This window comes from Gekko japonicus, unplaced genomic scaffold (genome assembly GCF_001447785.1).
Source record: "Gekko japonicus isolate JY-2015 unplaced genomic scaffold, Gekko_japonicus_V1.1 scaffold974, whole genome shotgun sequence".
In the NCBI taxonomy this organism is placed as follows: Eukaryota; Metazoa; Chordata; class Lepidosauria; order Squamata; family Gekkonidae; genus Gekko; species Gekko japonicus.
In genome coordinates, this window is record NW_015174873.1 from 31,890 (window position 1) to 44,884 (window position 12,995).

Consider the following 12,995-nt stretch of genomic DNA (forward strand, 5'->3'; position numbering starts at 1 on the left):
TAGGCAGCCGCTGACATCATTCTCTCTCCCAACTGAAAATTCCAACTGCCTTGTGGGGGGGGGGTGAGTTTGAGGTGTGGAATGGAGTATAGTCCAATCAGCTTCCATATGTAAATGACCTTGGAACGCTGGCCGGGACTGCACAAAGCAGCCAATGAACCCAGCCAGTGTCTTCCGAGTGGCAGTTTTTTCGGCCTAACACTAAAGGGGCCAATTTTAGAATTCTGGCACCCAAAACTCTTTTATAATAAGGGAGAGATAAGCCTCAGCATCTAGGGTAGACACATTTGTTACTTGCCAACTAAGTTATAGAAGTATGGCTGTGATCAATGCTCCCTCTAAGCTGTGAAGTCTTGTGAGCAAAAATTCTACATTGTGAGCTACTGGCATTAAAGTTGTGAGCAAGCAATTTGGCTACTGCATAGATTAGTTTGCTCTGGAGCCATCCTCCCTGAGCTAAGACAAAAATGTGTGAGCCAGAGGCTAAAAAAACTGTGAGCTAGCTCACACTAACTCAGCTTAGAGGGAACACTGGCTGTGATAATAGAGATGATGGAATTACAAAGTTAGTCTTCATCGCTTCTTAACACACATAAAGCAAAGATCATACCACAACATGTTTCTTTCTGTCGACTTTGAGTTGTAGAAAGAAGTACACACACTGGGCCATTAATGCATGACAGTGGTGGTTTCTTCAGATCGTTGACAAATAAATATACATTCACAATCATGTGATGTGTAAAATCGTGGAATTCAAATCTCCTGTTCCTAATAAATATTTTTTATTTTCCAGGACTGTACTTTTCAGGTTTGCCTCTGGTGTTTTTGAAGTATCTTGAACCTAAAATGCCAGATGAAATATCTACCAGTATCAACTTATGCAACCGAAGCATTAATTAACTGTCCAAAAGGAGTAAGAACATTCACAACAGAAAGCTGGTAATTTTGATTTTAAAATTCAGGATTTAAGAAATAGTATTATTTGCCTAACACACTATAACAGAAGTAATCTGGGTACTATAACTGGGTAATTTCTTTTCAAGTTCCACAGCAAAGTTGTGTGAGGCTCCTGCAAAAAGATCAGGAACTTTACATCCCTAGAGACAACTGTAAAGTCTACAGTATTTTTCCTGTCATCAATATATTAACTGATTTCAGCGAGCCCCCACCTTTCCCCCTTAATATACAGCACTGCCATAGAGCCAGTTTGACTTCTGATACTTTTTTCTCACAAATGAGCAGTCACAATCCTACTCAGCCACATACACTCAGCCTCAGGAGCTAAGCTACGATCCTTCTCTCTGTCTTCGTGTTTCCTCTCTTCCCCCATCCTGTCTCTGAGAATCACCCGACTCCTCCCTCCACCACTCCATCCCCACCAACCCTGTGAGATAGTCCAGGTGGAGCAACTGGCTCCGGGTGATCCAGATGACAGGGTCCTGGCTCAGGAGGAAGGAGGGGTCTGTAGTGGCTTCTCCAATCCTCACTGAGCTGTGGTCAGAGGAGGCAGGAGGGAAAAAAAACACAACTCCTCTTTCTTTGCCTTCCCTTCCCTTCCCCCCTCCGCTATTTTAACTTAGCCTCTAAGCCCCACCCCCTAGCCATTTCCTTTCTATTTCTTGACAGCTTTCGACCACACACACCTACCTCACCATGTGTGCCTGCCCCCCCCCCCACAGCCTCCTGCTTCCTTCCCTCATACCAGTTGCTCACAGGCCAAGTAAAAGCCGTGGACAGGCCACACCCGGCCCTGGGCCTTATGTTTGACACCCCTGCTTTATAAGGCTATCCCTGGCCATTTCTTTAAACAAAGGAAGCTTTAAGTATTTTGGTACCTGGATCTGTCTCCGTGCATAGAATGGGAGAGATGGAAAGCATGTGATCCTGTTGCTCACTTCTGATCTCTGAAACATGATTAAACTTCGTGTCTACATGACCTATAAGACCAGGTGAAAGATATTTTTACATTGATAGGAAAAAATAGCCCATTCTTCCATGTTCATTAAAATTTCCTTTATTACAATTATCCATCCATTTTTTAACACATACCATTTGAAATTTCAGGTACATAGAGCAACTTGTGGTGCTTCCTAATTAACTTAAATTCTAACATATTCCAAATGTTTACAAACCAATAAACAAAATTTTGTGAGCTTAATAAATAGTAACATCTGGTCCTGTTCAAGAATATATCAACAAATCATAGATTTAATATAGAAAAACCCTGAAAATCATCAGCCTGATAATAAATACTAGTGTGCAGGCTGGTAGTAAAATCTGTCAAGTTTTATGGGGCAATGCTTAAATTCTTTGGCTTTATCTTGATAAAGTACATGCAGTATTAACACCCCTTATGAGTAATGGGTTGAGACAAGTAAGAAAATATTACAAGCTCTAAAAAAATTTTTAGTTGAGATGTGTTGCAATGGTTTTATAAATAAGGAAGCTTTTTACACAGAAATAATAAATAGTATTTTGGATACACTTCCGACTGCCCTCTCCTATACATACATGTTGATGAGTATAAATTACATTTGTGAAGAATTATGCTGGGGGAAGTAATATCTGAAACATTAGATTTTGCTTCAAGAAATAAGGTAAGGTGACCCATTTTTGTTGCAAAAGATGCAGAGCCTTTAAAAAACCCCTGTGTATGTGATTTTCCAGAAGGATCTACATATTCTCTTGGAAATGGTCAACATTTGCCCTGGGCCAATTAAGAAATCAGAACAAAAGAAAAGTCTGCACACTGACCAACTACATGTTTTCTGTATTCATATTTCTGAAAGCTAGCAGTAAACATGCTTTTAGAAACATCAGCTGATCCTACGCTGGGAGCACATTTATTGGATGTCTTCAGATGTGCAAATGTCCTAACATTCTAGAAAAGATGCAATCAAAGCACATGCAGCTAAAACAAGTGAGGAGAATCAGGAGAAAAGATGTTTCTTCCCTTCAATAGAGGCTTAATGAAATGTTGCTGACCAGGTGATGTTGCTTACTTCCATTTCGTGAAAAGCTTCCACTGCCCATTTCCACATAATGAGCCTCTATTAGAGGGGCAGGATCCTCCCTGGCCTGTTGGCAACCCTAGAAACAAAGGTGGGTCATCTTCTCTGTAATGTGAAGTAGTGTGAAGTCCTGTAAAATAGTGATAGGCTAGTATTCTAACTTTGTATTTGCTGAGACAAAGATTTATTGAGAACTCAAACTACATTCAGATATTTGGATTTCATATGCAACTCTTTGGAAATGCTATTTTTAAATGTAAAAAGGTGATTCTTAGTAAAAAGGGTGGTTTTCCCTTGCCCATAGTTTTGACACACAATATTCTGTATGGTGACCTGGTTGATTCTCAGCATTTTGACCTTTATATAATGACCTTTATATAATGACAAAGATTCACCAAGCTGAACACAACCCACCTTCCATTTGTGACAGCTCACCAGGGGTCCATAAATCTCCTGGCTCTACTGCTTGCTAAAGTCTCCACTAACTGGCAGGTTGTCAAATATCTGGCAGGCCACAACACATGGCAGACTACAGTGTCACAAACTGTGCAGGTTTGTTCTGAATCACATAATAATATGCTTTATTCTAACAAATTTCAGTAGGGGTCTGTTTTAAGACAATGTTACTTAATAATTATGTGACGAGCTGAATCTTCATTCTTCAGTTAAAAATAAATACAAATTCTAACAAGGGAGTTGTATGTGTTGCAGTGTTTTATGCTGTCTTGATTATGGCTGGGGAGATACAGGTTCAAAATCCCCACTCAGCCATGAATATCACCGAGTGCAATTATTCTCTTTCAGCCAAGCCTACCTCATTGGGTTGTTTTAAAAGAGAAAACAGAGGCAAGGAGAACCATGTACCTTACCCTGAGCTTTGTGGAGGAATGGCAGGATTAAAAAATAAAAGTGGAATTAATAAGTACTTGAGATGTCTTTCTGTCCCTTACCACTGTCAAGTCAACGAGCAGGATCTCAAAAGGTTCTGAAGGGTATGATTGAAAATGTGCTCTTTGGCCCCCATCTCAAATGACAATAAAGTGAATGCTTATACCATTTAATGAAATGGAGCATACCCAAGTAACAGCACATGCTTATGACATTGTGGTAGGCTGCCTATCAACAATCCACTTGACAGGGTGGGATACATCCCTGGATCTAGCAGCAAGACTCACCAGGGCAGGGCCAGGGGCAGGAGGAAACAGCCATGGTAGTCTGAGCAATCGGGCAGCTTTGTCAGTCTGCCCCAGGGATGCTCAAAAGGTGTGGTGGCACTGAGGAAGCCTGGATGGGGGAACAATGTCTCTGTGGGCCCAGGTGTGTTTTAAGGCAGGGTGCGGCCTGTGGGGAGCAGGGAGCTTAGCTAAAGGGCCAGCTGTGAAGCTGGTGAGGAATGGGAAATTGGAAGAGGCTGGCTGGAGGGAGAAAGCACAGGAGCAGAAAAGGAAAGCCAAGCCAGTCAGGAGGAAAGGTGGAAGAAGAAGCCAGGGAGGGAGAGGAATTGTGTCAGGGAGGTTCCTAGGCAAAGAGGCACGCTAGATATTGTGGCTTTTCTGCTCTCTAATGTATTGTAACCTTGAAGTGGCTGAAGATAACCACACCTTTCAAGACTCCGTGGACCCCAGGTATGATGTTCCCTTGCCCCCAGAGGGCATCCAGAGATATACAGAGAAAGTGACCCAAAGATGCTTCCCTTCCCCCTAGAGCAGTGATGGCGAACCTTTTAGAGACCGAGTGCCCAAACTGCGACCCAAAACCCACTTATTTATCGCAAACTGCCAACACGGCAATTTAACCTGAATACTGAGGTTTTACTTTAGAAAAAAACGACTCATACATTAACTTAAGATGATCCAAACAAAGTAAGGAAAGCAATCCCAAATGCTTTCATTTACTTAAAATTATTTGGCAGAGAATTCGACACTTTAATGATGGTCTGGGCCTGGCTGGGGCGATGGCACGCGTGCCCACAGAGAAGGCGCTGAGTGCCACCTCTGGCCCCCGTGCCATAGGTTCGCCACCACTGCCCTAGAGAAAATAATTATGGCATGAGGACATTCTCTATTTGTTCATAGAGAAAGAAAATCATTCCAATAAAAACCAAAGTCCTCGTTGTGAGAAGCCTAAAGCACCAAGCGTAAGCAAAATTATCTGGTAAACTTAAACAGTGAGTTATGGGAGGAATCCTTCTTCAATAATTTCCCTAAAATATTTCAAATTTCCTTCAAAAGCAATTCAAACAGTGAGCTGAATCCAATATGCATATAGTCCTTTGATATCTGGCTTCTGGCCGGGTATAGTTCAGCAAAATAGATTGTTTCTGGTGCATTTTTAAAAGAATCACCCTGCGATGTAACTTGTTTCACAAGAGCTATGCATTTAACCACTCCAAGCTTCAATGGAACAAACTAGATCAATAAGCTGTATTTCAATGGAACTCTAGATGATATAAAACACTAATTGTGGAAACACAGATATAATAATACTATATTAGGCATCTACATAATAAACAGAAATTAATGGGAATGACATTCAAGGTCTGTTCAAACTAGGGCTGCAACATTTGGTTGATAAATGGGTAAGATTAAGCACAAAAACTTTTACTATAAATGGTACACTCAATACATCAGGCAGCTTTAAAAAGCAAATTGACTATTTTTTGTACAAAAGCTCTGGGTGACAGACACCATCTTAGGCAGGCACATTCCTCCTCCTCAAGCATGCAAGAAGGAATGCTTTTTCTAAGATGGTGCAACAGGCGTGTGCAGAAATAGAGGAAGAATACTTTTTCTTCAAAACAATTGTTTTATGTGCAAGTGTATGGACATCTAAAGTATCAGAACTCATATGATTAATAAACTACAGTTTCTTTAATCCCATGACAGCCCTAGTTTAAACAAAATTAAGCATCTGTTTGATGTCAGAAATTAGGAAGGACGAATCTTCAGAAAAGCGGATGAGAATGGATATATAATCTACCAGTTGACAGAACTTGGAAAAATAAGTGTCAGAAGTCTTCAAAATGTTGTCCTCTGAAATGTGTCCGGACCCTGAAGATGGAGGAACAATTACTTGTGCCCTCTGATGTGGATTTAGCCTATAAGCCCTTTGGATGCAAGGACCATGATTACTTCATGCAAGGCACATATATCACTGCTGTCAGAAAGTACCAATATTAACAGCAACGACTTTGGGTATGATTACAAGAACTATGGTTTGCTGCTTTGTAAGGTAATTTTACAATACTTTCATTCAGGTCATTCCCTCCAGATAATCTTCCCTGAACAATCACCTGAAGTCACACCAGAACTAAAACAGAGAATCCCTGAGAACTCTGATTTAATGTGAGAGCTATCAAAACATGAGAAAGCTGCGCTCTGCTGGTTACAGATGTGTTGCTATTGTTTCAGTTCATTTCAGGCATTGTATATGGATGGCACTCTGAGAATCGATGCACAGAACAGGCTCTTCATTGTGCTTTTACTCCTTCAAAAGAGCACAAGCAGGAAGGAGCATCATGGGGATCAGCAACAAATTATCAGCAGTCACTTCAAATTAACCAAAAGGTCATAGTTTTTTCTTCTCAAAGTGAGGCACAATTCCTGTGTCATCCTGTGTCAAATTGCTCTCCTTGTCAGTCATCTTCAGATTCTCTTCCGCAAGCTGGGATAGGTACTTCTGTGGTTAATGAAAGAATTATTTTTTTTACAATTTTGAAAACCAAATTGCCTGCCATACAGTACTTTATACCTTCAAGTCTCTGCGGCAAATGTTTGTCACTCCAGTGGGACAGAAGAAAACAGTTCCTTAGATAGAAAAGACATGATTTTGATATAATATTATTTTAAAATTTTCTTTAGAGAATCAAAACAGTTAGCCTCTTCATTAGGGCTATTTTGGGAGGAAGTAATGGAACCAAGGAGGTTACTATTCAGGAAGCCTGATAATTCATGAAAATATTAAATGATAGTGCTCTTGGCATATGTGTCATTTATGTTCTCCTCCTCTAGGAAGTTAAAAAAAAGGGAGCACAATCAGTCTGATATAGTTTAGTTTACAAATAGTCTTTAATAAAATATCTAATACAATATGAAAAAGTGGCAAGACTATTCCATGTGAATATTTAGTTAGAATAATATTTAACAGAAACACTAAAACATATCGACAAACAGAAAATCATGTGTTTGGTCACATAACCACAAAAGTAAGCAAAACTTATGAGTGCAAAGAAAACATTATATTGTTCATATTCTGCCATGAGAAGAGATAAGATTGCTGAACTAAAGGCTTCCTCACTCTACATTGCACAAAATGTTACACTGACATATACAAATAGAATGTGTGCACACAACAAATGTTTTTCACCAAGTGTTAATACATACACACATGCCAGGACCACTTTATCTACACACAGCAGTATACATGTTGGTCACTATAGTACGAATGAGGTGGTCAGACTGAAGGTAAACCCATTCAGAGCTAGCAGCCATTGGTGTTGAGGGGGAAGTTATTTTGGGCACAGTAGGGCTGTGTTCTTGGCACATACTGCATAGCCACAAAGGGAATGGTGCCCGGGGATCACATGCTAGAGCGTCTAGCCAACTGTGCACCTAATTAAAAGTTAAATTCAGAATGCATGCACGTGGACACACGCATACCCCCACAAAATTCCGCCCATACAGAAAAAAGCTGACAACTGTATATGCTTCTCCCAGTGAATCCCTGCCAAAGAAATGCCAATAACTTCACACTCTTAAAAGAGACTCATCTGTTGCTTGGCTTCACTAAAACCATTAACACATGTAGACCTTTAGTGAGCAAATGCATATTTTTCCAGCTATATAAAACTGCTATGGTCTTGGATTAGTGCTTTAGAACGCTGCCCTAGAGGGAGAAAAAGAATCCTGAAGGCAAGCCTTTCACCTGTTACCATCTCCGCTTTCACTTAGGCTTGTGCGTGACTTGCTTCTGTGCTGTGTGCAGCACTCTGTATTAATTTGCAGCGTGAATTTCATCTTCTAGAGGAATACCAAGCCTGAATGATAGTTAATCTCTGCTTGATGTTTTGTACGGACAACTAGGGAATTAGAGCAAATCTCATTTGATTCCAGATGCCTTTGACTATTTCTAAGATTTAATGGAGGACTTGATTTGTAATAGCACAAGATATAGAGGCATAAAATGGACAACAATCTCATAACTATTTGGCAAGCCAATTACTGCACATGACTAGCTGTTCGAAATAGAACAAAACAGCACCTTCGGAAGCTTTATATGTTCATAGGACATTTCAACAGGTAGTCTCACACACAATGCAGCTAGGGCACAGGAATGATGTGTCCTGAGCTCTCACCTCTATCCCTTATAGTTTTATATGACCTAGGGCACCATCTTTCACAAAAACAAGGTGGATGGACCGTAAGGAGAGTGCCTTGAGTCAGATACGATGTGGACAGAGGCGTACAGCCCATGGCTCATTCCTCTATGCCACTGTATAAAAGTCCTTCACATAGGTTGCGCATTCAGATGGCACAACAAGCTACAACTTCAGTCTGGCACAAACATCGCTGTGATCACATGGGCCCCGTTTATGCACGCAGAGCTTGATGAAAACTTTGATCAAACTGCAGTGTGCTGTGAATGCAGATGCCTCAGTGAAATGGAGTTAAACACAACTTCAATTTAATCCCAGTTTATGAGGTGTAAAATTCCAGTTCCTGAAGATGCCTGTTTGGATACTGCAGTAAAGTGGAGCTTGATCAAGACAGGACGTTTTGCATCAAGGTCTATGTTCACTGGGACGTGAAGCGGAGCCAGGGGTGTGCATAAGTGTGTCAACCAGCTGTGTTTACACCTGTCAGAGCTTTAATTTCAGTTTGTTGACACTGGGTTCATGCAGTTCCATCCTAAACGGAGTTACACCCTTCTAATCCCATTGACTGCTTAGGAAATTGTCAGTGTATCTGCCACAAAAAATGAAGCAGCTAACTCATGAGGTGAGTGCCTTGGGGGCACCATACATGCAATGGGGAGAGGGTCTATAGCCCAAAGCTTGATCCTGCATACCACTGTATAATTTTCCTACATGCAGTGTTCTCTCTAAGCTGAGTTAGTGTGAGCTAGCTCACAGTTTTTCAGCCTCCAGCTCACAGATTTTTGTCTTCGCTCAGGAAGGATGACTCTAGAGCCAACTAATTTATGCAGTAGCCAAATCGCTCACTCACAAATTTCATGCCAGTAGCTCACGGAGTAGAATTTTTGCTCACAAGATTCCACAGCTTAGAGGGAACATTGCCTACATGTAGTGTGGACTGGTCCAAAGCTTCTAATTTATATGAATTCGTAATTCATTACCTGAAGATTTTTGTAGTGAACAGTACTTCTGCAATGACGAGTCTTTGCTGTCTCCTCATTTGTGTAGAAAAGTCCACAAAGTTTGCAGTAAAAGCCTGTTCTGGGCACAACAAATTCTACTCCTATAAAAAGATTTTGAATTGCAATGATTACGATTACAACACCATCAGGGATAGCTTTAGCATAATTTTCCTTTGAAGAGAGAGAGAAAAAGAATTTATCTGAAGAATGCTTCTAATGCCTACACTTTATTGCTTTCTCTTATATTATGATGCCTTCACCAAAGCTGCTGTAGTGTGGTAGAGATACAAATGAAAAGTAGCTAATACGACTCTCACCTTGTGAGTCAAAGCTCACTTCATTTGATGCATTGGAGCCTATTATCTATTAAGCTGGTATTTTTATAGTCACAACAGAAAGGGAGGCTGTGTGGGAGAGAGGCAAGGCTCTATATCTCTTTATTCTAAATCTGTCCTTTCTATCAAGGCTTGCCTATACATTTGCCTTTAGGATGTCTTACATTCAATATATCAAGATGGACTTCTCATATTTCCTCCAGAGCTATTTTTTGCAAGCTGAGGCTATTGACAATATCACCATTTTCCTGTCAGCTAAGCACAAATACTTAGTGTTGTTTCTGATTCTTTCCTGTCAATTTTCTATATAGTCACACTGTTGCCAAGTTATGCTTTCCCAGTCATACGACACAGCAACAATCTACCCCTTCATCTGGAATTCTGGTCCATGACTTGCCATCTGGTCCATGATTACTGGCTTCCATGTCACTTCTCAATCGCCTTATCTTGAACAGCTGCCCAATAATTTAGTTCTTCCATGCGATGTTCATTCCCTATGCTTGCTTGCTTCCACATCCAACACAAACTCTTTGCATCTTTAAACTTGCCATAGCCTCCAAGCTCTCTTTCGCTTCAGTTTCTTCATAGAGTGATCTATGACCTCTGGCTCTACACTTTGAATTGCCTTAACGTCTCCTGTTCTCCTAAACAAATCTGCCTATTCTCTCTTGCTACCCCTTATGACTACAACATCCCAGAACAACCAGGCCCATTCCCTAACCCCTTGAGGCTTACTTACCACCAAAGGCTTATCATCCTGAAGGCGTGATGAAAATATAAGAGAAAATTCCATTAACCAACATAGCTCTCATCAGTGGCAATGGTAAGAAAAATATCATCCTACAAATCTTCAAAATCTTCATAAACTGACCTCAGACTGTCCACAAAGCAAAATCCTAACTCTCATTAGTTGCGTTGTGTGTATATAAAGTGCCAATAAATCACAGTCAACTTATGGTAACCCCAGCAAGGGGATTTCGAGGCAAATGAGAAGCAGCAGTGGTTTGCCATTGCCTTCCTCTGCAGAGTCTTCCTTGGTGGTCTCCCTTCCAAGAAACAACCCTACTTAGCTTCTGCAGTATGATGAGATTTGGCTATGCCATGCTGCCTTCCCTCCCTCAGTTGTACGGTCACTATCCAATTCCCATTCCACAGCACAGCCAAGTCTTCCTCAAAAAGTTACACCTTATCCCAGTTACACTGCTCTCTCTGTCTGTCTTTTAATTGGAGCACATCAACTTTTTGGCATGCCTGTAACCAGACACCTGTGATTTTCCAGTCCTGAGGGGTCCTTAGTTTTGATGTAGTCAATATAGTTCTGAGGAACTGGTAAGTCCTCTAAGTATTCTGAAAGAGACACTGTACTGCTAGACAAGTTATTACAAAAAGGTTGGATCCCTTGTAAGCATACATACCTAGTGGGATGCTGAGCTCTGTAAATACATCTTCTTGTTCCCATGATGGTGAAAAATGTGTTCTTCTTGATTCTCCCTCTGGGAAGTCAGGAGTTTTCACTTCCTGATTCCTACAGTTTGCTTTGGAAGCAAAGGAACATACTGAATACAAAGCAGTGTTGGCGACATGAAGAAATGCGTATAATCTTAACTCAAGATATTTTCTAGATTAGGTTATTTATCATGTTTATTACTAATTGTCTGTAAAAACATTCCTCTACATTGTCTCATACAGATTCAGGTGGGTAACCATGTTGGTGTGAAGCAATAGAACAAAGTTTGAGTCCAGTTGCATCTTTAAGACCAACAAAGTTTGTCTGTGTATAAGCTTTTGTAAAAGAAGGTAAAAGAAGAAGGGGACAGCAAAGGATGAGATGGTTAGACAGTGTTATCGATGCAAGGAACATGAAATTGAGCAAACTCCGGAGGATGGTGGAAGACAGGAGGGCCTGGCGTGATGTGGTCCATGGGGTCGGGAAGAGTTGGACTCAACTCTGCAACTGAACAACAACATAAGCTTTTGTATCCATGCATGCATCATGATATCAACTCTAAAATTACTGTCCCAGTAGCAAAATACTTGGCAATTATAATAGTATTGAAATGTAAATAATAGTTATAAATGAGAAGTTTTATTTAGTCTCCTGGATTGACAACTGTTAAATTTAGATCCAAATTCCTTTTAAATTCCATGTTGGAACCAATTGAAATGTTTTACAGTTCTAAACTTTATTTTTTATTACAGTTTGTATAATTTGGAAATTTTATGTATAACTAATTGATTGATGTGCACTTCTAATCTGCTTAAGTACACTTGAGCCTTTGGGTCATATGAACAGAAATAAATTATTGTAGTTACCAGAATTTAAACATTGTTGGTGTTAAAGGTGCCACTGGATTCAAAATTTTGTTCTTTTGTCTCATACAATTTGTATTCATTTGTACATGTAAGATGTGTGAATTCTTAATCGCATTTGTGATTCTCCTCATCATCTCAGATCTCTGCCCTGACATGCCTCTGCTGTAGATGTCCACTGTGGTGATCCCTCACTCATTATATATCATGGCATTCCTTTAACTTTTGAACATGCTCTTTACTTCCTCTGAACTGAGTACCTTGCAAATTGTTTCCCACAATCTCACCACGAGGTGGCATCCATGAACACTCCTGTCTAGAGCTGCATCTTATGGAATGCTTACAATGCTTAATTTTTAGCAACTAATATGCATATGCACAAATATATGAATTTATGAACATCTTTAACATCATATGAATTGACCTTAATATGCACATCCATTTTTTACACTTTAAAAAATTCCACAGAATGGCCCAACACTTATTTTCTAGAAATTTTACATCTTTAGGCATGAACCAGAACATTTTGAAACCATGGGGGAAAACTTGTTTTTAGGAGACAACTTAAATATATGCAATACTTACTTTCCTATCAAACCTAAACCCAATGTCTTGATTTAACATGAAACACATCATATATAATTTAGTTAACACATATAAATTGTGTTAACTGACATACATGTGTGGAATTTAAAAAGCCCTTCGTTTTCTACAAGCAAAATTGCAAATATATCCAATACTAAAGTAAGCAATAGCTACAAACTGCATTTGTGTGTGTGTGTGTGTGTATTTAAATTTTTCATAGGGTTTTTTTGGGGTGTTTAAAATATCCCAGTGTTTCCAACGGAGGGGAAATAAAAACGAAGTCATCAGACTTCTTATGCTATACATTCTGAATGAATAAATCCTTATTTTTAAAAAAATCACTCATTCATATATATATATATATATATATACAGTGAAT

The 12,995-nt window shown here is 39.8% G+C and overlaps 1 protein-coding gene across 1 annotated transcript in view; it reads right to left on the minus strand.

Annotated features, from left to right (window-relative positions):
• Nucleotides 1–5,032: 5,032 nt before the first annotated feature.
• Nucleotides 5,033–12,995, minus strand: part of RBM20 (RNA binding motif protein 20) — a 195,993-nt gene continuing 188,030 nt past the window's right edge. The window contains exons 12-14 of the mRNA XM_015424828.1: nt 11,137–11,256; nt 9,366–9,487; nt 5,033–6,689 (exon numbers count right to left, since the gene is read on the minus strand). Of these exons, the coding sequence (XP_015280314.1) occupies nt 6,579–6,689; nt 9,366–9,487; nt 11,137–11,256 (353 nt within the window). The 3' untranslated portion in view covers nt 5,033–6,578. The remainder of the gene's footprint in view (nt 6,690–9,365; nt 9,488–11,136; nt 11,257–12,995) is intronic.